The sequence below is a fragment of the Magnolia sinica genome, chromosome 3 (genome assembly GCF_029962835.1).
Source record: "Magnolia sinica isolate HGM2019 chromosome 3, MsV1, whole genome shotgun sequence".
Classification (NCBI taxonomy): Eukaryota; Viridiplantae; Streptophyta; class Magnoliopsida; order Magnoliales; family Magnoliaceae; genus Magnolia; species Magnolia sinica.
Genome location: NC_080575.1, coordinates 127,635,494 through 127,659,666, shown reverse-complemented (window position 1 = coordinate 127,659,666; position 24,173 = coordinate 127,635,494). Strand labels below are relative to the sequence as shown.

The following is a 24,173-nucleotide window of genomic DNA, read 5'->3' as shown; positions in this document are numbered from 1 at the left end:
GATGCCCGAGCCCAGAAAGCCTTTTTGGTATATGTTTATAACGTAGTGGCGTGCACGACTCTACAAACGGGGTTCCTATTGTTGAAGGCGTTTTCATCACGACCGTCGATTTGCATAGTATTCTTCTTCTAGCTGGATCTTCAACTATGGGCCATTCACGAAAGAATTCAGCGAAGAAAGGCCAGCACATCAGGATCTAGAGCGCTCATTAGCTGGGGCGCCAAAACCTACAAAAGTGGGATGATCTTAACAGCCATTCGCTGGAATTTAAGGATCATAAACGGACGGTCCACATTCAATCTGGAAATGTGCTCACTTGATGGATGAGAAATCATCCGAGAAGCCACTCGCACGCACAATGTAATTGACATGCAGTGATCAATATCTTTGCTAAACCCATAGACGTGGACAGTGCAGCTCTTTCACACATCACACGTGCCAGCTCGATATCCAAACCATCCATCAGGAAGGTCCCACATTTTCATTGCTCTTCCAAAATGGTGATCAGGTGTGAGCCAAAATGCAGTGGAAACGGACGGATGAAAAAACACTGCCCAAGTTTTTTTTTTCTGAGGGAACGGCTTGATTTTCCCAGTTAGAGATCCAACGATCATATCAACATCTCCAAGAACATCATCAAGAACCCACGTTTTGGACGGCCCAATGAAGTGGATCGCCCTGATCTATCAGGCAGTCAATATACACAGTGAGCCCAGCTGTAGCAAGGCTTAGGGTAAATCCCCACATGGTAGTGCATGTGGGGCCCATCTAGATGGGCTTGTAGGACCATCAAACACAAATAAAATATACCACAATCTAAATAATATATATTTATCTATATAGAGTCATCATCCATGATCAAAACCTTAATTACAAGTGGGCCTTTCTCTACCATGATAAAACTCAAAACTAACTATATCTATATATTATGCGGGAAACTGATTAAAAAAAAAAAAAAAAAACTTGCAAGTTGTTCAAAGAGAGAGCCAAGACCCCCAAAAAAAACTCGGAAGGGCTCTCCCTTTTGTCATCCCCTAATATCTAGGAATTCTATGTACAAAGAGAAAATTTGATACTCTGGCGGAACAGGACTGTTCATATGCATGCACTCAGAAACCGAATCCGTGGCCTACAGATACATCCCAATCAAAATCGTCCAAATACTGAGGCAACACTACACTCCGGATGCGCCATAAACCAAAAAACTACCCAAAATCATTCAATGGATCTGCAAATCCCATGATTTGAACGGTTTAAGTTGAGTTGCATATGCTCACGTGTGCAATTTCCGTGCATGTGTATGAACCACCAAAAGCTAACAGAGTATCAAACAACTCCCAATGTACGTATCCATCCATCTATATTAATCTATATGCAGACCTACCTCTATCTACACGGGCAAATGGGCTGCTAATAGGAGCCTGCTACCAGAGGAGCTTCTCTTCCATCTCGCAAGGCGTAGAAGGAATGACATGACCTCGGAGGGGTCCCTGAGGGAGTAGGCAGCTACGGTGTCCTTAGGGATTGAGGATACTATGATAGGGTATCCTTGTCCTCTACTTTCAAGTACCTGTAAAATGCACAAACAACCATATTAAAACATTGATTAGGGTGTGCTAATCTTCCTTAAATGCTTTGAACCTAAAAACCCAAATGAAAATTTTCACTGGCAGGTTGGGTTGGGTTGGGTTGAGTTGAGGGCTGACCGAAGCCTAACCAAAGCTCAAGAGAAGTTAGCCCAATGCCTAATCCAACCTTGAATGCTCAACCCTAGTGAAATTCATGTTGGGACCAATCTGGTGAATTTAACACATGCAACTAATAAACTAATACATAAATTTAAATGCTTGACAAATGAGAGATCCAAATGGACTGTGCACATGTTATTCATCAAACATGCCAATGTTTCGTGTGCGCGGAAAATCCAAGCTACTTATCAGGTTGGGCTCACCATGTAGCTTTGCTCAACCATAGAAGTTATGCTGGTTGGGCTCAATAGGTGGTGGCATGAACTAGAGATGGGGCATGCTCATTCCATACATCTTGTATTTGTAATCTAGCTTAAAACACATCTTAAAATCATGATACCTTGAAAGCATCTTCATCGGTCAGATCATCTCCTATATACAAAGGAGCAACGTCCGTGGAGCTTCCAAACCCTAGAGTATCCAGCAAATATTCCAGGGCATTTCCTTTGTCCCATTTTATAGATGGGCGTATCTCCATAACCTGTTCATCAAATGCCATCATCAGCAAAAGCCACAATCAAGGTAGGCCAGAACTTGGTCCCAAGATAATCCCCATAACATTGCAATGATCAATGGCCATGATCGGCACAATCAATGTGGTACTGGAAAATCTCAAAGAAAACATCACAGTCCAGTCCACTTAATAATTCAACTAGAGCATAAGGAAGCAGAATATGGGTACATTTACATGATCGTGAATGTGGATTTCTTTTTCATGGCCATTGATCAGAATTACGCAACAAAATATGCTACTTGAACATGGTGGCCTGCTTAAGTAAAAGATCTGATTACAGGAGATATATATACCTTTCTACCCCATTTTAGGCAAAATTCAGGGTAGTCTTTGAGTACTGTCTTCACTTCCTCTTCAAGTGTGCTCCAATCCTGCATTTTGGGAGTAAATCTTCATTAGCAAATTCCCCAAATTTAAGAATAACCATCGAAACAGGCCCCAACATGGTATTAGCCATAACTGAGGTTCCACTCTAAAAATGAGATGAACCATTTTTAAGTTGCACCCAAACACGCCCTATTGGAATCCAGCCATGTTGTTCGACCCCTAACACTCTAAGAATCATATTCATCAATGAGCAAAACTAATTGTGATTTTTGGCACATCCAAACAGACTATTATTGCACTAGAGCCAATTAATATTCTGGACGTCACCACTATATTCGAACCAAATGCAGCCTTGTATGACAACCATAAACTGCATATGTGTTGGTCCACACAGGAAGAAGGAGAAGATTACCTCTTGGTCGACTTGTCGAAAATGGACGGACAGACAGAACTTGTTATCTTCTACTACGACGCCACTAATTCCTGTGGTTTTCTCCTTCAAAATTCTGTATATCTAAAGCACGAGCGACAGCATCGAGCAGCAAGAATTGCAAGTCAATAAAAAGCTTATACAAACTCTTACATGATCGATGGATGGGTGAAAATTAGGGTTTGGATTTTCTTTCTTACCTCGTTAATCTTCGGTAAGAACTCGCGTGCTGGTTGGAAGGGAACCTCTCCTCTCCCCTACAATGGCAAGAGAACTTAATCAGGCTTATTAATTACTGAAACTGGTCCCACGCCCGTGTACATAGATCACGGTCCATCTATAAAAGCTACACTCGTGCCAAGATGGTAGACGTGGCCCAAAAATAGGCCATTAGAAATCCTTACCATTCATTAGATGGCCCAACTGAGGATATGATCAGATAACTCAAGCTGTCTAACTAGACTTTTGAATGGGCCGGGAAAGTAAACAAGGGTCAAGCAGTTCATAGTCAGAGTATAAAATAGGTCTATTATTGGGGAGGATAAGATCCACCAATGTGGTAGAGAATGTAATGGGCCATCCATGCTGGCACACTAGACGAACGGTCCAGATTCACTATCCTAAGGGCCTGTTTGGCCAGCCAGATTGAACAGGATTAGGATGGATGGGATTGATTTTAAGATAACGATGGTGGTTTGCTATATCCCGGGACAAAATCACTGGGTATGTTTGGCACGTTTGGCATATTCTAGGATTTTACCTTCCAATCCCTTCCAATCCATCCGTCCAAACACGCCCCAGGCCCCATTGAACGGGATTAGGAGGGATGGGATCAATTTTAAGGTAATGATGGTGGTGACAGTGGATTGGTTTAAGATCCATGCGTTCCCTATATCCAGGGACAAGTTCACCGGGTCTGTTTGGCACGTTTGGCATATCCCGAGATTTTACCATCCAATCCCTTCCAATGCGTCCGTCCAAACAGCCCCTAACAGCCACATGTTCATCGGTGGGCCAGGAAATGCACGCCCATGGCTAACCTTTTTATCCACGGCTTTCGTTTGAAACTTGACGTCGCCATTCTTTAGCGGTTGACGTGGGCCCATGATATCCATCCCGTGGCTTCCGGCATAGTACACGTCGTCTAACTGTACAAACTCGTACACCTGCAATGAAAAGAAAGAAGGAATGGTACTAATCAAAACCATGTCCTGGCTATTCGGCACGTGCAAGTAAGAAACACGTGTCCTAGCTCTCTTCGACTCGAGGGGTTGGGTAGAACCGTCTGGGCCTACCCGGCTTTGGGTGCCGATAATCTCATCATCCAGACCACTGGTATGTTGTCTCATCGCTGGAACTTACCCACGAAAATCCAACCCTTTTATGGTCTAAAAAAGAATGCAGAGAAGAGAAATAGTACAGCGGTCCAGATTGAAATGAGGAAAGTCATAAAGATCAGTCAGGTTTTTGGCACATGGTTCATCTGTAGTGAGCCGCGACGGACCCCACGTTCTGGATTTCCGAACCATGTGGCTCTATTGCGGGAACGTGATGATACCTTGTCGCGGCACCTGCCGCTGATGATAGCCGTTGGGAAACACCGTGCAACTGCACGTACAGCTGAACGCATCTGCAAGCGATTGGAAAATTCGCATTGTGATATTAATCAATGAAAATTAAAAAATTAAAAAAAAAAAGAAAAATAAACTAATTGGTACACGTGGTATTACGTGCCAAACATCACCCAGAATCCAGAACATGTATTGGGTACTGCGCCGGTGCATGGTGGGATTATTGGCAGGCAGGCTTCTCAAAGAAGAGGTTAAGGCTATATAAAAGCATATTTGAAAATTTGGTCAAATATATACTCTGTTAGGAAAACCTTTGACAGTAATCCCCCATCCAATCAATCATATTCTATCACACCCTGCCACCTAAAGAGGGGGCAGTACAGTCCGCCTAATAAGATTGGCTGGTGACCTAACACCGTTGGGCACTTTAAGGCCACAGTAATGCTACCCTCCCATCTATTTGGAAGCTGAGATGAACTACGAAATAAAGCATGAGTGGACCACCCCAGAGGGAACAATGGTGTTTTAATACCCACCGTTAAAAACTTTTTGATGGCCGCGGATGTTTTGGATCAAGCTTATTTTTATATTTTTACTTCAACCAGGTTTTTGTGGCCGTATCAACAGGTTGGAGCAAATAAGCATTACAGTGGCCCCATAAGGTATAAAAATGTGGTATGGTCTGCTTGAGCTTCGGATCTTCTTCATTTTGCATGAGCTGGCAAAAGGGATGGATGGCATGGATATAAAAAACATACATTACAGTCCACCCCAAACTGCTTTGCATCGCACTGATCCATTCGTACTGTGGGGGAGGGGGATTGCCTGGACACCGGGTCACCAGAGATATACCTGATGACAGCCCGCTGTGATGTATGTGTTTTATCCGCATCATTTATTTATTTTTCACGGTTATTTTAAGGGTTGAGCCTAAAAAAATAATGTGTATCTAAAGCTCAAGTAAGCCACACCACAGGAAACAGTAAAATAATGATGCCCACCCAAAAATGAAACCCTCCCTTGATCCTAAACTTCTGTCCTCCAAGAAGTTTTCAGCGGTGGATATTCAATCCTTCATCCTCTGTTTCAGTGGAGTGGTCCACTTGAGCTTTGGATATGCCTCATTTTTAGGCTTATGCCCTGAATGAGCTGGTAAAATGGATGGACGGCATGGATAAAACACATACATTACGGTGGACCCCACATAGACCCGACTGTGGGGCCCACCGTGACCCACTTGCTGAAACGTGGTTACCCCTACATTTGTTTGGGAAACAAATACACACGGCTGGTACCAAAGCAGTTGGTCGGTACCCAAACTGCCGTTGGAAGATGGGACCCCACTCCATTCAGATGTGTATTGCTCCTGCATCGTTTCATAGGTGGGGCCCATCATCTCCACCAACAGAAGTCCAGATGACCAACCATTCCACTTCTTTCATCCCTATAAACACATAGCTAATTACCGCATCAGACATGAAAGCTTGATCAGGATCAGCCACGATCGGCGAGAGGGTCCCGTCGTAATCTAAAAACACGACGATCCTTTTGCCCTTCGCCTCATTCATCATGCGATCAAACATCGTCAACGCCGATGGGTGTTTCATCTGCATTAATTACCATCGCCATCGAAATCCACCAAAGAGTTAGAAATCAAAGAAGAAAATGAAAGAAAAGATGAAACCGCAGCAACAATCGCATATCATAACCGTCCAATCTTAAATGGGACACTAATGAGATCCACACACTGCAATCTTGTTAGCGTCAAATGAAACTTACCGTCCATGAAGCATAGGTGGAATCCACATTGTCATCTATAGGAGTAGCAACGTCGCATTCGTTTGTTAGCTCAAGGTTAGGGGGATTTAATGACTTGGAGAGGCCCACCCAATCTCCGCTCTCGTTGCACATCGCTTTCGAGATGGATTCCATCTTCTGCTGATCGGCCCGCAGGCGCTGGAAGCCCATTGCCAGATGAAGCTAGCCTCGCCGGAATGCAAGGCGAACCACAAACCTACATTCGGTTTCTCGGGTTAATTACTAGCAACTGATGTTTGGTTAGATTACCCAATGTATTTGATCCATGAAAAGAAAACAATGTATTAGTTGTTCTTCATGTGTTGTGGGCCATGCATCAATGGTCAGATTGATTAGGTATTTGAGGACTATCTTCTGCCGCAAGCCATTGCCTTGGATGTGATGTGATGCATGAAAAGAAAACAATGCGTTTGTTCTTCATGTGTTGTGGACGATGCATCAATGGTCAGATTGATTAGGTATCTAGGACCCCAAAAATCACTTCGAATGGAGAGTGATTCCCAACCATCTATTTTCACAATCGGACTCTGGTTTTGAAATGTCCATTGGATGGTGGGTCATCCACATTAGTGCCCAACAAGGGACAGGATCACAGCCATACGCTCGGGAGTGGATGTGGCCCCCATCTGACTACACATGCTGCAGCAAAAGCAAACTCACATGATATGAGAAATAGACCACACCACATGTTAGGCCGTGGTTGGCACGCGCAAAGCACGTGATCCCAAAGAGGACCTTTTGGCTCTATATACGGTGGGAAATCATCCGCACCAAACACGTGATGCACTGAAAAATCACATCTCCTTTTGTATTTTTCTGGACCCTTTTTCTTCCCCTTGCAAAGCTACTGCAGGAATCATGTGACTGGCAACGGTGGGCCATATCACTAGCTTGCATCCTCGTGGTTGAATAGCTTTTATGAAAATCATATGACAAGGAAATCTCATTAAATTAAAGAAAAAAATACTTAAATTACAACCGCTGATGACTCAACCTTACATGGCTGATTGCGAGTGATCTTAGTAGGTTTCGGAGATTAGCTGAGTCAATTGACAGCGACCCCAGCTATAATTCAATGGAAACGACCGACTTAAATGATAGGACCGCCTTTTTTTTAACTTGTGGTGACTCGCCGACGGTACACGTGGCATCGAAAGATCTGGACACGCAGATTGAGTCCAGCACACCCGGTCCGCTTTACTTTTCACGGTGAGTCGTGCGGCGCTTTTTCAGTGTCTCTGGCCTCTGGATGAAGATGAAGTGCATCCAGGGCCATCGCGTCTGTCAACATCGCAGGTCATAGTCAGAAAATCGGGTCAATAGATCGACCCTCACCGTCCAACTTGTGTCCATGAAATCTACGGCTGGCAGTCCTAGTTCCCATATCTACGACATGGATGGATGACACGTGTAGGGTCTATGAGTCCCCACAGATTAAAGAAAAAGAGGTTTGGCGATGGATAGCCACTATCCAATAAGTTGTATTAAACGGGGTTACAGTACTAATCCCATTTTGAAATTCAAAATGACATATTTGGAAGGAATGTGAGATGGGATTAAAATTAACTTAGTAGGCTGGAGAAAGAGCTTTGTGTTGGAAAGTGTGAGATGGGTTTACAAATCCAACGGATAATGAATTCTTGCTTCACCCCGGTTCATCTAATTTGAAAGTAATTCATGAAATTTACTTTTGAATGTATACATCCTATTAGAAAACGTGAGATACACACAATCCACGGACAATACCTCACACATGCATTTACTCTAACTTTTACAATTCCATTAACCTTAATCCCACCTAATGGGATGGCCAAACAGGCCCTAGCTACCACAAAACGGCACTTGTCAGCGGAAGCGCGCACTCACATATATGGGTTCTAATGCAATGTCCCTAAAACCTTTTTTAATGCCATAGTATCGATATGAACCGTTCATTCCTTAGTACAACTAAGGATGCAAGGCATGGTACAAAAATCAGTAATTTAGATATCCTAAACTTCCTATCAATGTCAGAAAATAGACGGCTAAGATTGAGAAAAGAAATAAAAGAGGTTCAATTATCATCTTGAAACGTTTATGCCATGGATCCCACTTTGTAATGTTTATGATTCCAAAGTAATAACTTACTTTGATGGCTCCAACCCATGTAATTTATGGTTCATAAACAACAAACAGTTGTAACAAGTTGGCCCCATTGAGACGGCTAGGATCGATTGATAGCTCATGAAATGTATATCGGACCTGGACCTAATGAACAGTCTAGATAAATTGGTTAGTTTAAACTATCTTGATTAATCATAGATTACAAATCTAATCTAATGTTGCCATCGTGTGGATGTGAGAGAGGAGGGAGAGAGAGAGAGGCTTGGACGTTGAGAAGCTGGTGTCAAAGGCCAAAGTAGAAAAAAAGAAACAAGAAGACAGGAAGGACATAGATGATGTGATCCCTCAGTGGACCCACTAAAAGTACTACCATCTATCCACTGTTCACATGGCATATGCGTATACTATTTTTGGACCATTCATACACTCGATGGTAATCTGTATGGATAGAATCATCCAATCAGTGTTATTTCAGGGCTATGGTCCATCCACAACTGGGCCCATAATGAGGGTGGCATGGATCTACTTTTGTAGTAGATATATCAGGTGAAGCTGGCTGAATGTCCGAATACATAAAAAAAAATGAAAAAGGAAAAGTCAAGTCGCAGCAAGTAAAAACAAAAGCTACGTGTAAGTAAAAGAAAGCGTTATCAAAATCGGGGACCTCGCTTGAAACCACACCTACCGTGTTTGTGTAGCCCCGAATCTTCTACAAGAGCGTAAAACAACCTAGTCTGTGGGGATCCACCATGTTGTACATGTAAAATCAAGTTCGTCCATCAACTTTCATCCTCAATGTCAAACTCAAATGAGCTGCACGAGGTAGAGCAATGAGGACGGGATACCAACCATAGGATCGTGTGTAAGGCCACCACGGTGTGTCGGTGAAGTTCAGATAATTTATTAATTGGCTTTACTTTTATATACACGGGAATATAATGATTCACACTTGATAAACAGGAGTTCATATAATTATATATACAACATTGTGGACCCCATATGGTTAGGTGCTTTATGTGATGCATAAAACAAGGGTTATGAACGATTCTGATCCCCTTCGAGTAGGACACGTCTCTTCAATGAGTTGGATAGGAGTGGAACATCGACATCTAATTAACTAATTTTAATTAAAAAAAAAAAAAGTGATACTATGTATGAAGACCGTTCATCTAATGTGGTGTGCATCTTTTGATAGATTTATCCAAACTACTATATTGTTGGTATCTTTATAATACAAGTTAGGATGAAAATCCTAACCCTAATTTTCCAGCCCATAATAATATTAGAGCTTAAACCTTATGATTTATTAAGCAATGATTGGTGGTGAAACATGAAGAAGATGAATTGTACTTCTCTATCTAGATAGTAGTTTACTCACATTTGTTATTGTGTCTAGTTCCCATTATTTGAATAAAGTACATCAACTTCTTCTATGATTTTGGTCAATGCACTACATAGATTATTTCTTAAAATGCTCGTCATTCGTATTCTACAAGTTGAGGCATTTGCATTAGTTCAGATGCATGGGGCTTTGCATCCATATTATTTATGTTTAGATAACAATATTTTCTCTCATTTCTTGATTTTTTTTTTATTTACTCAATTATTTTATATAAAAAGTCACTACTATATAATTTAGGTCTGATAATATTACAAAATATGTGTACTATGAACTAATTCCCCCTTGTTCGGGTTATAGGCTAAAATTTTTAGGTAAATTTGCTTTGTGCGTATTAATGTTTCTATCTAGGATAAACATTATCCTCATTCTATCAAATGTGTTTCTCGAGTATCCGTTTAAAAGGATTACAGATGTCACTGTCCAACAATAAAATGATGATGTATTTTTTTGATATGTCAAATTCTTTGAAGATCATCCTTATATTGAATGTTGTGAAAAAAAAAAAAACATTTGATAATTAATTTCTCTTTTTCCTGTTGTGGATAACATTTATATTAATGAGGTGCACAATCTTTCTCCTTAGGTTAAAGGATGCTATTTAACCGATAGATGTCCAATCTTGAGGCCCATCAGATGCACGTGCATGCCACACACTAGGCTGTGGGATCGATATGTAAGCTCATACAACGTATGTAAGACATGGTCATCCTAAGGCTAGGTTTCTACCCAATGGTTAGATACATGAGATGTTGGAAATGATCCTTCCGTCCCGAGCCATACAAGTAGGACCTCATGGTTCTATAATCTAGAAAGTTTGATCTGAAGGGTCACTTCGTCGTACAAAATTTGGGCCGATCAATGGGCTCGCAGGCAAGCAGTTGAGAAAATTACAGCATGATTAACAGAAAGAAGACTGAAGATTTGATTGGTTGGGATTTTCTAATCTGGAGACTTGGAGAAGGTCCATCTAGGGCCGTTGTCATGAGATCAATGGCATGGATCACTTGCAATTTTAAACTTTAGGTGACCAAAATACTAATTCATAGGTTGGATCGGAGAAATGACTATGTACAGGCGTCAAAAGGGTGGGCCACACAACGAAAAATCCCAGCTGTGGAGATTAAGACGATCCACCCATAAGGTGGGCCACACATGTACCATCGAGTGTTGATTTTGATGGTCTGGCCCGCCAAATGAGTGGATAAGCCTGATTCGTGCCCCAGGTGATCTTGATGGTGTGGCCCCCCTTCTGCATGGCTCGGACGCTTAGACGAGGGACACGTTAGCCAGGAATAGGGGTTGCATGTGATAGTTCATTTGCAGGGCATGGCAGGGCATGTCTCCGGTCTTTTCTCGTGGAAAAAGAACTAATAGGTCGAAATTGCTGACGTGTAGGTTGTCGTCTGTGGAAGCCATATTTCGGTGATAGAATTGGGTATTTCAATATCCTAGTTCGAACAATCCCAACCGTTCAATTAGGGCGTGTTTGGACGGGCAGATTGGAAGGGATTGGATGGTATCAGGGTGGGTGGCAGCAATTTCAAGGTAATGATGGCTGCGTCAATGGATTGGTGCCAATCAATTAGGGCGTGTTTGGACGGGTAGATTGGAAGGGATTGGATGGTATCAGGGTGGGTGGCAGCAATTTCAAGATAATGATGGCTGCGTCAATGGATTGGTCCCAATCCCATGGGATTGGTATATCCCATGGCCCAATATGTGGCATGTTTGGCTGAGCGGACTCAAGTTGGGATTGCAATATGTGGGCATGTTTGGCCAGACATGGGATTGCATATAATTTCATGGACTGAATCCAAAGGCTACCAAGGGTGGGCAGAGCCAGTTACAACCGTCTCTGGACAGGAAACGGATTGGCTACTCCCCCTACCACCAGCTCTGTGGCTGGTCATCGATGGTTTGTGGGCCCCACCATGATGTATGTATTTCAACAGGTTCCGTTCATCTATTTTTACATATCATTCTATATCTTGAGCCTAATAATTAGAGGGATATAAATCTTAGGTGGACCACACCACATGAAAACAATAGTGATTGGATAGCCACCATTAAAATCCTCATAAGGCCCACTATACTGTTTATTTGGCATCCAATCTTTTGATTAGGTCATACAGGATGTGATGAAGATAAAAAAACAAAGATCAGCTTGATCCAAATCTTTTATGGTCCCCAAAATGTTTGCAATGGTCGACCCTCATTCAACACTGTTCCTGTAATGTGGTCCACATGAGTGTTGGGCATACCTAAGTTTTGGAATCACAGCGTAAAATGATTTGTAAAATTAGATGGACAGGATGGATGAAACACATACATCATGGTGGGGCCCACATAGCACCAACTACCAGCCATTGGCTGGTCTCAAGGGGAGTAGCCAATCTGTTCCCCTCTGGACAGGCCCAGAACACATCCGGGCAGGCCTCTGTGGGGCCCACTGTAATGTATTTGTCTCATCCACGCCATTGATCGCGCCACTAGACCGATGTAAGTACACTGGCCAAAAATTGATATAGAAGAAACCTGAGAATCAATATAGAAGAAACCCCACACGATTATACTCCTACGACATCTCATCCATTCGAGTTAACAGAATTTGAAGACAATGAGATGATGCAGTGACCTCTAAGAAAGGCAAGAGCGATAGGAATAAAAACATAGTATATAGGATCTATGAAGAAGAAATCCAACTGCACATGTATATTAGAACTCCAAAAGAATCCATTGCAACCAGCCAGACAGGCCAACTCCATCTCGGAGGGCTTGCTTCGCCGGTAATGACAGGTTTACATCAGATGCATGAAAACCCTATATGGCTGTCTCAGACGCTACATAAATCATCAATATCTAGAACATGCAAGACCTATGGATAGTGTAAAAGGGCGTTTCATGCTCAATGTGCGAGGAAGAAGACCTACCTCAGCCCGACCAGACCGTCAGCTCGCGATGGCAACGCCCGATCGATGAAGACGACCATCGCGACCTGATGGTAGTTCTTATAGACCCGATTTCACTCCAAAACAAAACCCTTCCTCTACCATCTCTTCCGTCAAATCAAAACCTTGTGAAATTCCATCCCCATAGTTCGTACGATAGACTACGAACAGGCATGGGATGGGATCGAAAAGGGATAGTAAAGATCAGCGATTTCAACTTTGCGGGATTTCGCAATCCAACAGAAAGTCCCCTGAATCCAACGATACCTCCCATCCGTCTTCAATCCCTTGCCGCCTAAACAGACCTGCATACGGACGGGATGGGATTCGAAAACCCTATCCCACCTACTCCACCCTACTCCAGCGTAAGACGCCCATCCAAATGGGCCTTTAGATATCGACAAAGGTTAGGAGGGGAAAAACACGCAACTGTCCTCTTTCAATAGTAATATAAGGCCAAATATTCAACTATTATAAACACCCATTCTCGTATATTCCCAACCCATCCCCTAATGAGGATGGGACTATCATATCAACGGTCTAGATCACCAAAACGTGAGCCCCATGTACACGTAATTCGATGAGAGTAGGATGATAGGTAGTTCCTCAATATTTCAATGATCTGTCTCCGGTACTAGGACTCTATAATACTCCCGCGCACGTTAGATCACCCTCCTCCAATACGGGGAAAAAGCGTGAAAAGAAAAAACAGTACAATAGGATCTACCATAAAAAAAACTACCCTTTTGACAAAGACATTTTAAAGTACTTTTCAACCGTTTTCAGTTGACGCGAATAGCAAACTTTTCAAATCGCGAAAAGAAAATTCACAAGCAAAATCAATTGGGTACGAAACAAAATTAAAAAAAGGAGAGACATTAGATGCATTTTCTCGTGATACATCGATTGATTTCATCGAAGCAGCTCTACCGTACACGTCGCTGTAACATTGGTGAATCTGATCATCGATTCAGTGGCTCCACCGCCATGCAGAAATCCCAGCTCATCAAAAGTTCAATTTAAAAGAGGGAAAGTCCGTAATCAGAGGGCCGGGCACAACCGATCCCTACCAACTGGACGGGCTGGATTCACTAGCCAGCCTACCACGTGTAACTTTCCATCAGAGAAAATTCTTTTAAAAAATCCAAACATTTATTTCACCTTTATAAATTTGAAAAATCCACTGCCCACGATTTGGGGAAAATAATCTCCCGCAAGATACCGAATCCATTTTTAATCGCGATTTTAATTGCAACGAACATTTTTGCAAAAAAAAAAAAAAAAACAGAAAGTAAAAAAAAAAAAGCATCTGAGCGGCAATTTCTCAGGCATGATATCTTCAAGATGACGTGGAAATCGAGGATTTTTCCATATAACAGGCCTTTATTGTTTTTACGGTTACAACGGGCGTGCCGAAGAATCGATGGGCCCACCTTAGTGCGTGTGTGTGATCGATGCCGTCCATCCAATTTGCCATCTTATTTTAGGCCATGAGCCAAAAAATGAGGCCACATGAAAGCGTAGTGATTGAATACCTATCATTGAAAACACGTTGGAGCTACATAAGTTTGGATGAAGCTAATATTTGTGTTTTTACTTCGTCCAGGTCTGTGCGACTTTAAAAAAAAAAAAAAAAAAATTTATTTTAATACACGGACATACATCCCCACGCACCCACGCCGGAGTGGGATTTCACCACCTATGGATACTCGAACCCTTGTTTGTGTGACCTTATCTACAGGTTGGGTGGCTCTGATAAACATGTAGACTGGGCCCTAGGAATCTTTCAACAGTGGGTCTCAACATCCCACCGTTACATTTGGCCACGGTCTAAAATGAGCTGAAAAAGCATATGCGTTGGGAGAAATCACACTATAATTCCATTGTAATTATTTGAATATTCAACATAGGATGGTAATAACACTGCAAATTAGTGTGATAACAGGCCTCCCCTATGCCTTTCCACAATATCAATTGTGGAGATTAAACATAGTTGTGTGGCAGCCATGCTGTAAAGGTAAGGGTAAACTAACATCTATTCTAAGTCTATAAGTAATTGATTCAACATTTTACCATTAAAAACTTCCCAGGACCCATTTAAATGTTTTCGTAATGTTTAATTACCATACATCATGATGGTAAGGTCACGCAAACGTGAATGAAGGAAAAACAAAATATCAGATTAATCGAAGACTTTTGTGACCAGCTAGAAGATTTTAATGGTCAATCACCATTGTTTCCTGTGGTATGGTCCACCTGGGATTGGGATTTGCTTCAATTTTTGTCTCATGCCCTAAATGATTTGAATAAATTAGATGGATGATATGATACAATATCCATACATCAAGTGGGCCCATGGAGAAGGCCACACTATCCCGGTGAGAGAGCTGCACATGATCATCCTTCCCAATTCAGCTTCCCAGGTTTGAGGTCGAAAAGTTTGGTAGGCTCTACCATGATGTATGCTTTATATACACACCATCTCTTTATTTATTTTTCATATCATTTTAGGATATTAGCCCAAAAATGAAATAAATCAAAAGCTCAAGTGGACCACATCACATAAGGTAGTGGGGATTCAATACTTCCCAATGGAAACTTCTCAGGGCAACTGAGGTTTTGAATAGACCTTATATTTATGTTTTCACTTCATCTGTGTTTATGTGACTGCATGAACAGGTTAGATGGAAGCTTTCAACAGTTGGGCATCATTTTCTTTATTAGTTTATGTGATGTAGGCCAACTAAGCTCTGGATTTTTATTTTTATTTTTCTTGTCCTAAAATGATCTCTCTAAATGGATGCTTGATGTGGATATACCATGTACATTGTAATGGGGCCACATAACTTGGTGACACTAACACACGTCTGAGGTCGGCCACTTATGCATTGGCTGGAGCCTCACCAAAGACAGTGCCACCCTTAACATGGCCCACCTTGACGTATGTATTCTGTATCCACGGTCTCCATGCGCAGAAGCCTAAAAATGGAGAAGATCTTAATCTCATCTTGACCATATTACAAGAAACAGTGGTGTTGGTAGTGTTTATTGCTATCCAAACGGTTGATATGTCTTACAAACATGCATGATGGTAAAAATAAAAATAAAAAATAAAAAATTCAACTTGATTTAAAACTTTCGTGGCCCAGTAATGGTCAATCACCATTGTTTCCTAAGGTACGGTGCACGTGAGAATTAGATCTGCTTTATTATTGGAGTCACATCCTTAAAATAATCTGAAAAAACGGATGTACGGCTGGAAGACATAGAATACATGCATCAAAGTGGGCCCCAAGGTAGGGGTCGCACCGCCTTAGGGGAGGGCGGGGCTGTACCTAGTCCGCTCCCACTGCTTCTGCACAGAACAACCGACACGCGTCCCCAACGGACGCGGATTTTCTGCCAAGCCTGTTGCAGAAAGTTTCTGCGCTCGGAAGCTACGTGCACCCAACGTAATGTTGGTGAGAAATCTACCCGTCCATTCGCTTTGCCGACTCATTTTAGGGCAAGTAACAGAGAAAGAAACGGATCCAAAACTCAAGTGAACCACACGAGAGAAAAAGTAGGGAAAGAAATGGCTACCGTTGAAATCTTCCATCCAAACCGTTCATAACGTCATTCCCATTTTAGCGTGATACATAACTCCTATGACCCTATGAATTTTTCAACAGTGGTAGTTCAATTCCCACTTTTTCCTCTCATGTGGCCCATTTCAGTTTTGGATCCTCTTCAGTTTTTCTCCCGTCCTAACACGAGCTGTTAAAACGGATGGATGGAGGTGAATTTCCCACAAACATAACGGTGGGCCCATGTAGTTTCCGAGCGGAGGAATTACTGCTACATGCTGACGCAGAAAATCCTCGTCCCACGCGAACCTATCTCTCTCTGGTAACGGATCGGCCGCCACAATGCCCGCGAAATCCGATTCGGAGGTGACGAGTCCGGCCCCGCCGCTACCGACTCGTCGATCGCTCACAACACGACGCAGAGAGGATGTCGCTCCAGTCGAGTCGAGGATGAGAGGGTTTCGATCGAAACCCCCGTGAAATGGATAGGTTGCAGAAACTAAAGGGCAGTTTTGCCATTTCTTAAATTCGGTTCTTAAACCGTATAAAACTCAAACGCTACAACGCCTGCCGTTTGTATGGAAAAACACCCTAAAATCTAATAAAAAATGAATTCATTTCAATGCTAACGGAATCAAGATCGAGAAAAGGTAGAAAGATGCGTACCGATTCGGAGAAGAATCAATTCAACCCGCCTCGTATTCACGATGTTGAAAAAGGAGCTCGAAAGAGAGAGAGAGAGAGAGAGAGAGAGAGAGAGAGAGAGAGAGCCGAGAGAAAAAGAGGGAGAAAGAGAACCAAAGAGAAGAGGGAAAGGGAAGAAGCGTAACGGACGGGCATGGGGTTATTTATAGAGAGAGGAGGAGAGCTAAGATGAATCTCTTCATTCGAGATCCTCGGGGGTAAATTTTGCAATTTACCAAATTTCCGTTATTTCTAAAATTACCGTGGGTTCCTATTACCGAATTACCCTTTCTTTTTCTAGAATGGCTACTGTATCCTTGAGATGCATTTTTAGAGAGAACCGTGAAAAAATGGTGTCGGTGTAAATTCAAGTTTTCCTATTCCGAGTGCGAGTGGGAGTTATGCCCATTCGTGTGCAGGAGCACGTGCAAGATCTGAGCTTTCCATTAAATAGGTGTACAATTTTAGATCTCATTGGCTAAAAATCAGGCCTTTTTGCATCTCAGGTGGGCCACAAGATGCATGAATAGATGGTCGGAAAGATTTAATTCACCAATCTCTTCATGTTTTACATTGTGATATAGAGGAGGCGAGTTTCAATTGAGCAGAGAAGCTTGAATCTTGCATTTGGGGTCCGTTTGGATGCCTATAGCTGTTTGTTTTTTTTTTTTTGTCCAAACACCATTTGTGAACATGTTAACTTAAACCTTTTACAATTTATAGAACTTACGGACATACAAACAACCCCTACATGTTCTATATTAGCACGCATGCGGACTCCACACACGTGTTGTGGAGGTTATTTTGCCAATGCCGTGACTCAAGATCATCTGCATGTGTTATCCCACGGGATCCACATGTATAGGGGATCTGATAATGCGAGACGTTCATCTTTTGGGAAGATGAATGTGGACCATTCAAAGGAAGATTTTCAATTTTCAAATAATTCTGACTAGATTTTCTAAATAGAGCCACATGGGATGATACATGCTGGTGATCCCAAAGTCGTTGCCTAGGTAAGCATCTCCCACCATCCAATAATGGTGGGCGGGAATCTAAACTTTCATTGAAAATGGGTATTTTTAAAGATCTCATTATCAAATATCACTGTTTGGAATGTGGGATTAGGTGGGTGTGGAATTGCATTTTGTCCTATCCAAATTTCATTAGGGGCTTACAATAGTAAATACTACATTATTTTAGGTAGATTTGGAAATGTACTATATCTCTAGGTCTAATGTTGATGCATGTTTTTTTTATTCTTGTTGTTCATCCATATGTTTCCTTTACATATGACAGTCGCGTTATATATGCCGATAGGTGGCCAACATCAACTATGAAATTTGGTCGGCTGATTGCAATTTCATTGTTATCAAACACAGCTTTTATTCAATATCATTTTTTTTTCAAAAAAAAAGAATTTAATCCCAAATGTAGGATTAGATGATCAAAACACCATAATATTTACAATTTTACAGACATGTAATCATTATGCAATAGTAGTGTTAATTCCATCTAATGTAACTCCATATCATTTAACCTCACGTGCTGAACAAGTCGTGTTAAGAGAGTTAAAATAAGGACATCTTCCCAAATTTCAATTTGTGAGGTTGAAATATTTATCCCAAGTGGCAAATGTGTTTAGTAACAATGGCATAAATCCAAACAAAATTGAAATTTCACATATTCACTTCCAAGGTCGAGTGGTAATTATAAGTAGCACATATTCACTTCCAAGGTCTGAGTGGCAAGGTCTGAGTGGTAATTATAAGTAGCACATATTCACTTCCAAGGTCTGAGTGGTAATTATAAGTAGCACATATTCACTTCCAAGGTCGAGTGGTAATTATAAGTAGGTAAGCCAATGCCGACCAATCGGTCTAGCCAATGCGGACCAATCGGTCTAGAATAGACCATAGAATTTGAATCACCAAGAAGGGTGTATGAGTCCATGAAAAATCCTTGGCATTTTGTGTTAATTACGATAAGACAGTTGTCCGAAGACATGATCTTCCAATTCAGGCTTTTCCAAAAGATGGACGGAGGATACGCGGGCCTTCTTATTGCGGGTGGGACGTTATCATTGACTCAATCTTAAAGCATTGCCCGTGTCAGAGAGGCATGTGTCATTCGATGCTTTAAATGCTAGGTGGATCTTTGTAGAAGTGTCACAAGGTGCATGGACAGATCATCGCGGAGCAAAAATCTTCTTGAATATCGAACCACGTATGCCAATTTCTTTTGAAGTCTTTCACAACTAGTTTGACAAACTAAGTAGCTAGGCAGGCCATTTTCTATCTCCACAAGCTTTTTAGGTGACCTCAAAGCATGTAATTATGATTATGATGTTGAATAGCAGTGCTAAAAGCTGATGTGATGCATAGTTAAAGAATCAAATTAACCATCACGATTAATCATGACAAATGCTAAAAGTGATCCCTAGTGCCTTTAGGAGAGTGACACTTACATATATAGTTCAATCATCTGATTTGCGCTTTTCAGAAAGGTGAATTAAACAAATATAGATCTTTGAGAGTAGACTAGATGATAATATGATTTATACTTAAAAGTATTCATTGAAAGTTATTGAGAATGCTTAATGAGATGCATCAAACAATAATTGTTTTTGATTTCTCTTATCAAATACCTATGGATTTATTGTTTGCTTACTAGGTGAGTATAATTTAGAAAATACTAATTTTCTTGAAACCTCTTGCTCATCTCTCATCAAAGGTTGTTATTCTATAATGTCCATCCAATAAGCTCCTACTAACTTAAGTGAGCATTCATAGGAGCACAAAAGAAAAGGATTTTATCTCCCAATGTTATTCTAGGATATGGTAATGACCCAAGAGATGTGTATCCCACAAGGCGATCTTCTCTTTCTCAAAGTGGGACGTGTCCCAAAACATAAGCGCATTCGGCTTGTGATATCTTAATAGGTCAAGGGAGCGAAGTGACTAAAGTTTGCAATTGATGCTAGACACAAATAAAATGAAAGTCAATGTACTAGCTTAGGCTCGTTTGAGTAGGAGATCCCATGCCCTCTATATAGGATTTGCTGCACTAAAGTGGTACTTCCATATAAACGCAATTAACAAAGTTCTAGAAAAAAGAAAAGAAGAAATACTGCTAATTGCATTTATACGGAGAAAAGAGTCATTTTAGTGCAGCAAATCTTATATGGAGGACATGAGGCCCGCTAATCCTGATTTTGTAGGATCACATATCCAAACAAATGCTTAATGCCATAAATGATAATTAAAAATAAAAAATAAAAAAATCAAGAAGGATGGCCCAAGGAATAAATCATATATCACTCTCTTCTTTTTTGGATGGATTAAATTATCTCCGTTCTTGAATTGATTGATGAGTGAGTACACATAAGGATGAAATAGAACATCCAAGAAGTGGGATATTGAGATACCATTGTACCCAATGATTTTTCTTTCTTTGATTGGTTTTTGAAATTTCAGTCTCAGTGAGGAATTGAGACTTTCAAATTGGAATAAACTTCCAAGTAGAAGGGTACGTTGGGAATTAGAATGTGTGGACAATTTGATGATCCTTCTTCAATTTCCTGTTGTAACTGATGATCTCTCAAAGAGTTCCCTCCAATCAGTTCTTTGAACTTTTGCATTCAATCAGTCAGCCATGCTGCTATGTCAGATTTTCAAAGTCCGAGTGCCTGCGCCCGTCGGGCAACTGTATAAGAATCTTCTTGCCCTTTTGAATACCGAAAGTAAGGAAGAAAAAATAAAATAGAAAGGTGAAAAACATTGATAATCTGGTAGACTATGGCCATCAATGCACATGCACACAGCTTCTGTGCACTTAATGCGTATGTATTAGTCCAAATGGTGGGACCCACTTAACATGGACGCACCGGTAAAGTCAGAGTGACCAAGCACAAGTTGGTGTCCTGTTTATTGAACTTAGACCAGTGAATATTTCCCATTTTAATCATTAATCTAGTGGCTGCAATTGGAACGGCTAGGATACACTCTCTAGTGCTAACATGGGTTCTGATCCACTGATAATGGACCCTACCTTGTACGACTGTTCATGTTACAATACACCACGACTTTGGTGTGGAGTTTTTATACTCTGGTGGCGTATGACTCTTGATATTCATGCACTCAGAATTTAATTTGACTAAATTTATGGACCACTGTTTCTAATTGGTTGTACCATCTTAACCTCAAAGTCAGAGACATTCATTGAAATAGGACCACTGAATATTTTTCATTTTTAACCATATAATAAATGTCAGAATGTCCAGACAAGATTCATGTATGTAGGTAATCAAATAATCTTAATTTTGGTTCATGTCACTTCCAAACTGGGACCCACAATATGGTCAGCTCAATTTGAATTTCTCCCATGTTTAGAATTTTTAAGTACCTGCGTATCATCCATCGCACTGCCAGAGTATCCAAGCCTTCCCCAGGGTATTTTGGGAATTTGGTCAGTATTCCGGTCAACAGAAAAATAAAAAAATAAAATAAAATTAGTCCGAGGAGGCTTTTGGAAAAGGAAAGATATTGTCAGTTTTCCGTTATATCTTAACGGCGAATATGTCGCATGCGGAAGCTTCCTACCCGCCGTAGTCCAACCTTAACCACCTCAGACGTTGACGGAGACGACCGCTTCAAGTGCCTGCCGTTTCCCTTACGGTCTACGACGTTAGTGTTGTTTCTCCCTTCATTGGTTCGAACTTCCGCTCGGCTTCGCTTCTGGAGGCAGACTCGAGAGAGTTGCATAGTCGTACCGCGCGTAGTTACTGCTCGATCACTTTCTCCAACGTGGGAAATGGCCAAACGTACGTGAAATCCACTCCGTCCATCAGGTGTATCATCACTTGTTTATAATTGTCCAGAAAAATAAAGACTGATACAACACTCAGGTGGGCCATCCCATAAAATCATAACTAAAAACCTCTGAATTCCATTAGTATGGCCCAGGAGTTTTGGAATGCTTAGATTTTCAGAAATTCTTTCGTCCTCATGGGACACATAAGACAAATGGATTGGATGGAAAATAAATATCATGATGCCCCCTACATAAAACTAATGGCGAACGTTGCATCCTAATATTTTCCACAGTTTGGCCCACCTTAGATTCTGGATTATCACGATTTTTGGGTTCAGCAGATAAAATAAGGAAAAGTACCTGATGGACGGTATGGATCTAATGAAAGTTTCACCTGCACGATTGTCGGTGCACAAGTTACATAGTACGTGGTAGGTTAATGGGCCCATTTTTAAATGGAAATGGACTGCCCCAGTCGTACCTCCCTTAGGTGACTTCCGCTAACTGCGTGGGTGGAACTTTCTAAGATCTAAACTCAGGTGGGCCACCCCGTGGGAAACACTTCGGATGGGTACGCCGACTGGGTACCATGACCTGCTAGAGAAGGAGGATCCTAGATGTGCTCCACCTTGATGTATGTCTTTTATCCACACCGTTCATCCATTTTGGCAGATGATGTTAGGGTACGAACTAAAAAAAGGGAGGCAGATGTGAGGCTCAAGTGAACCACACCACAGGAAACAGTGGGATGGAAAGTCTACCGTTGAAAACCACTTTAGGACCACAGAAGCTGAAATTTATGTTTTTCCTTCATCCGGGTAGACACTAACATGTTGGACAGCAAATAAATAACTGGTCGGCCCTAGGAAGGTTTCAACGGTAGTCGTCATTTTCACAACTGATTCCTGTGGTGTGGTCCACCCAAGCCGTCGATCTGCCTCCTTTTGGAGCTCATGCATTAAAATGATCTATCAAAATGTATGAATAAAGCACATACATCAAAGTGGGCCTCACAGAGCCTCTGCCGGTAGGAGTGTCAATGGGCCAGGCTTAGGCCTAAAAATGAGAATCTTGAATAGAGCCGGCCCGACGACCTAGCCCGAAACGGTTAAATCCGGGACGAGACTACCTCAGGCCTGGCCCATTTACAGCCCTGCCTGCCAGGACCGTCGGTTCCCGATCCGCGCCCTTCGGATGGACACCCCAGTATTAATTTTTTTAAGGCCCCATCGTCGAGTTTGTATGCCATCCAATCCATTAATCTGATGTGCCTCTTAGTGATTAAATATTTAACAAAAAATTACACTCTTTCAAAACTAATGTGGGCCATACCACCTGAATTTAAAGGTTTTAGGTATAATTTTATACTATTCTCTATGAGATGGCGCACCTAAATGTTAATCAGGCTGATTTTTGGGATCAATGCTGAGAAATGGGTTATTTACTTGATGAACGGGGCTGATCTCATTTGCGTTAAGTCGTCTTGCCTACGTTCGAGGAAGCGACCAACGCGAGGTAACTTTGCGAGTTACGCCAGCGTTTTCATTTAAAATGGAGAGTTTTTAATACTCTTGTCGAGTATAACGCTTGACACGCAGGCACTTAAAATTTGTTTACATGGCATATATTAATTAAATTAAACTGAGTATATTTTTTAAACCACCGTTGCTAGCTTACAGTTCCAAAATCAGATTGGTGGAGGAATCTTAACCATTGATTCATGGATTGTTTTTTAAGAGGACCGTTGGATTTTATTTTTAATTTAGCCATCTAATAAATGTTCACCCATCCTATACTCACATAATCAAATAAGTGGAATATCTGGGTCATAGTACATTTAAACTGGGACCGATAATTTCAGTGGTTTGATCCGAATTACTTTGATGCGTTGCCTGTGATTTCTTAAGTACATGCATATCATCCATCACATTCTGCTAGAGTATCAAATATTTTCCGATCTCTGTTTTTCGGTAATATAAAAGTTTTTCTCTTTACCATTTAAACGGTGGTTCCTCTTCACCCGTACACATTGCATGATACAAAATTGACAAGGGAATTCGGTAATATAAAAGTTTTTCTCTTTACCATTTAAATGGTGGTTCCTCTTCACCCGTACACATGGCATGATACAAAATTGACAAGGGAAATTGATCGTACTCGCCTCTAAGTTTGGGCAAATTACCTAGAACGTTGTGACACTCCATACATTCCCAGAAGGGCCTTTTAGACTCTGTTTCGAACGAAAATGCC

The 24,173-nt window shown here is 41.4% G+C and overlaps 1 protein-coding gene across 1 annotated transcript; it reads right to left on the bottom strand.

Moving 5' to 3' along the window:
• Positions 1-807: 807 nt before the first annotated feature.
• Positions 808-17,220, bottom strand: LOC131241245 (probable trehalose-phosphate phosphatase C). Its single transcript, XM_058239990.1, has 10 exons — positions 17,094-17,220; positions 6,370-6,604; positions 6,057-6,197; positions 4,578-4,649; positions 4,060-4,185; positions 3,220-3,276; positions 3,002-3,103; positions 2,556-2,633; positions 2,089-2,229; positions 808-1,570 (listed from the first exon to the last, which is right to left on the bottom strand). Exons 2-10 carry the CDS (start codon positions 6,556-6,558, stop codon positions 1,391-1,393), a joined length of 1,086 nt encoding a protein of 361 aa, XP_058095973.1. The 5' UTR covers positions 6,559-6,604; positions 17,094-17,220; the 3' UTR covers positions 808-1,390.
• Positions 17,221-24,173: the final 6,953 nt, after the last annotated feature.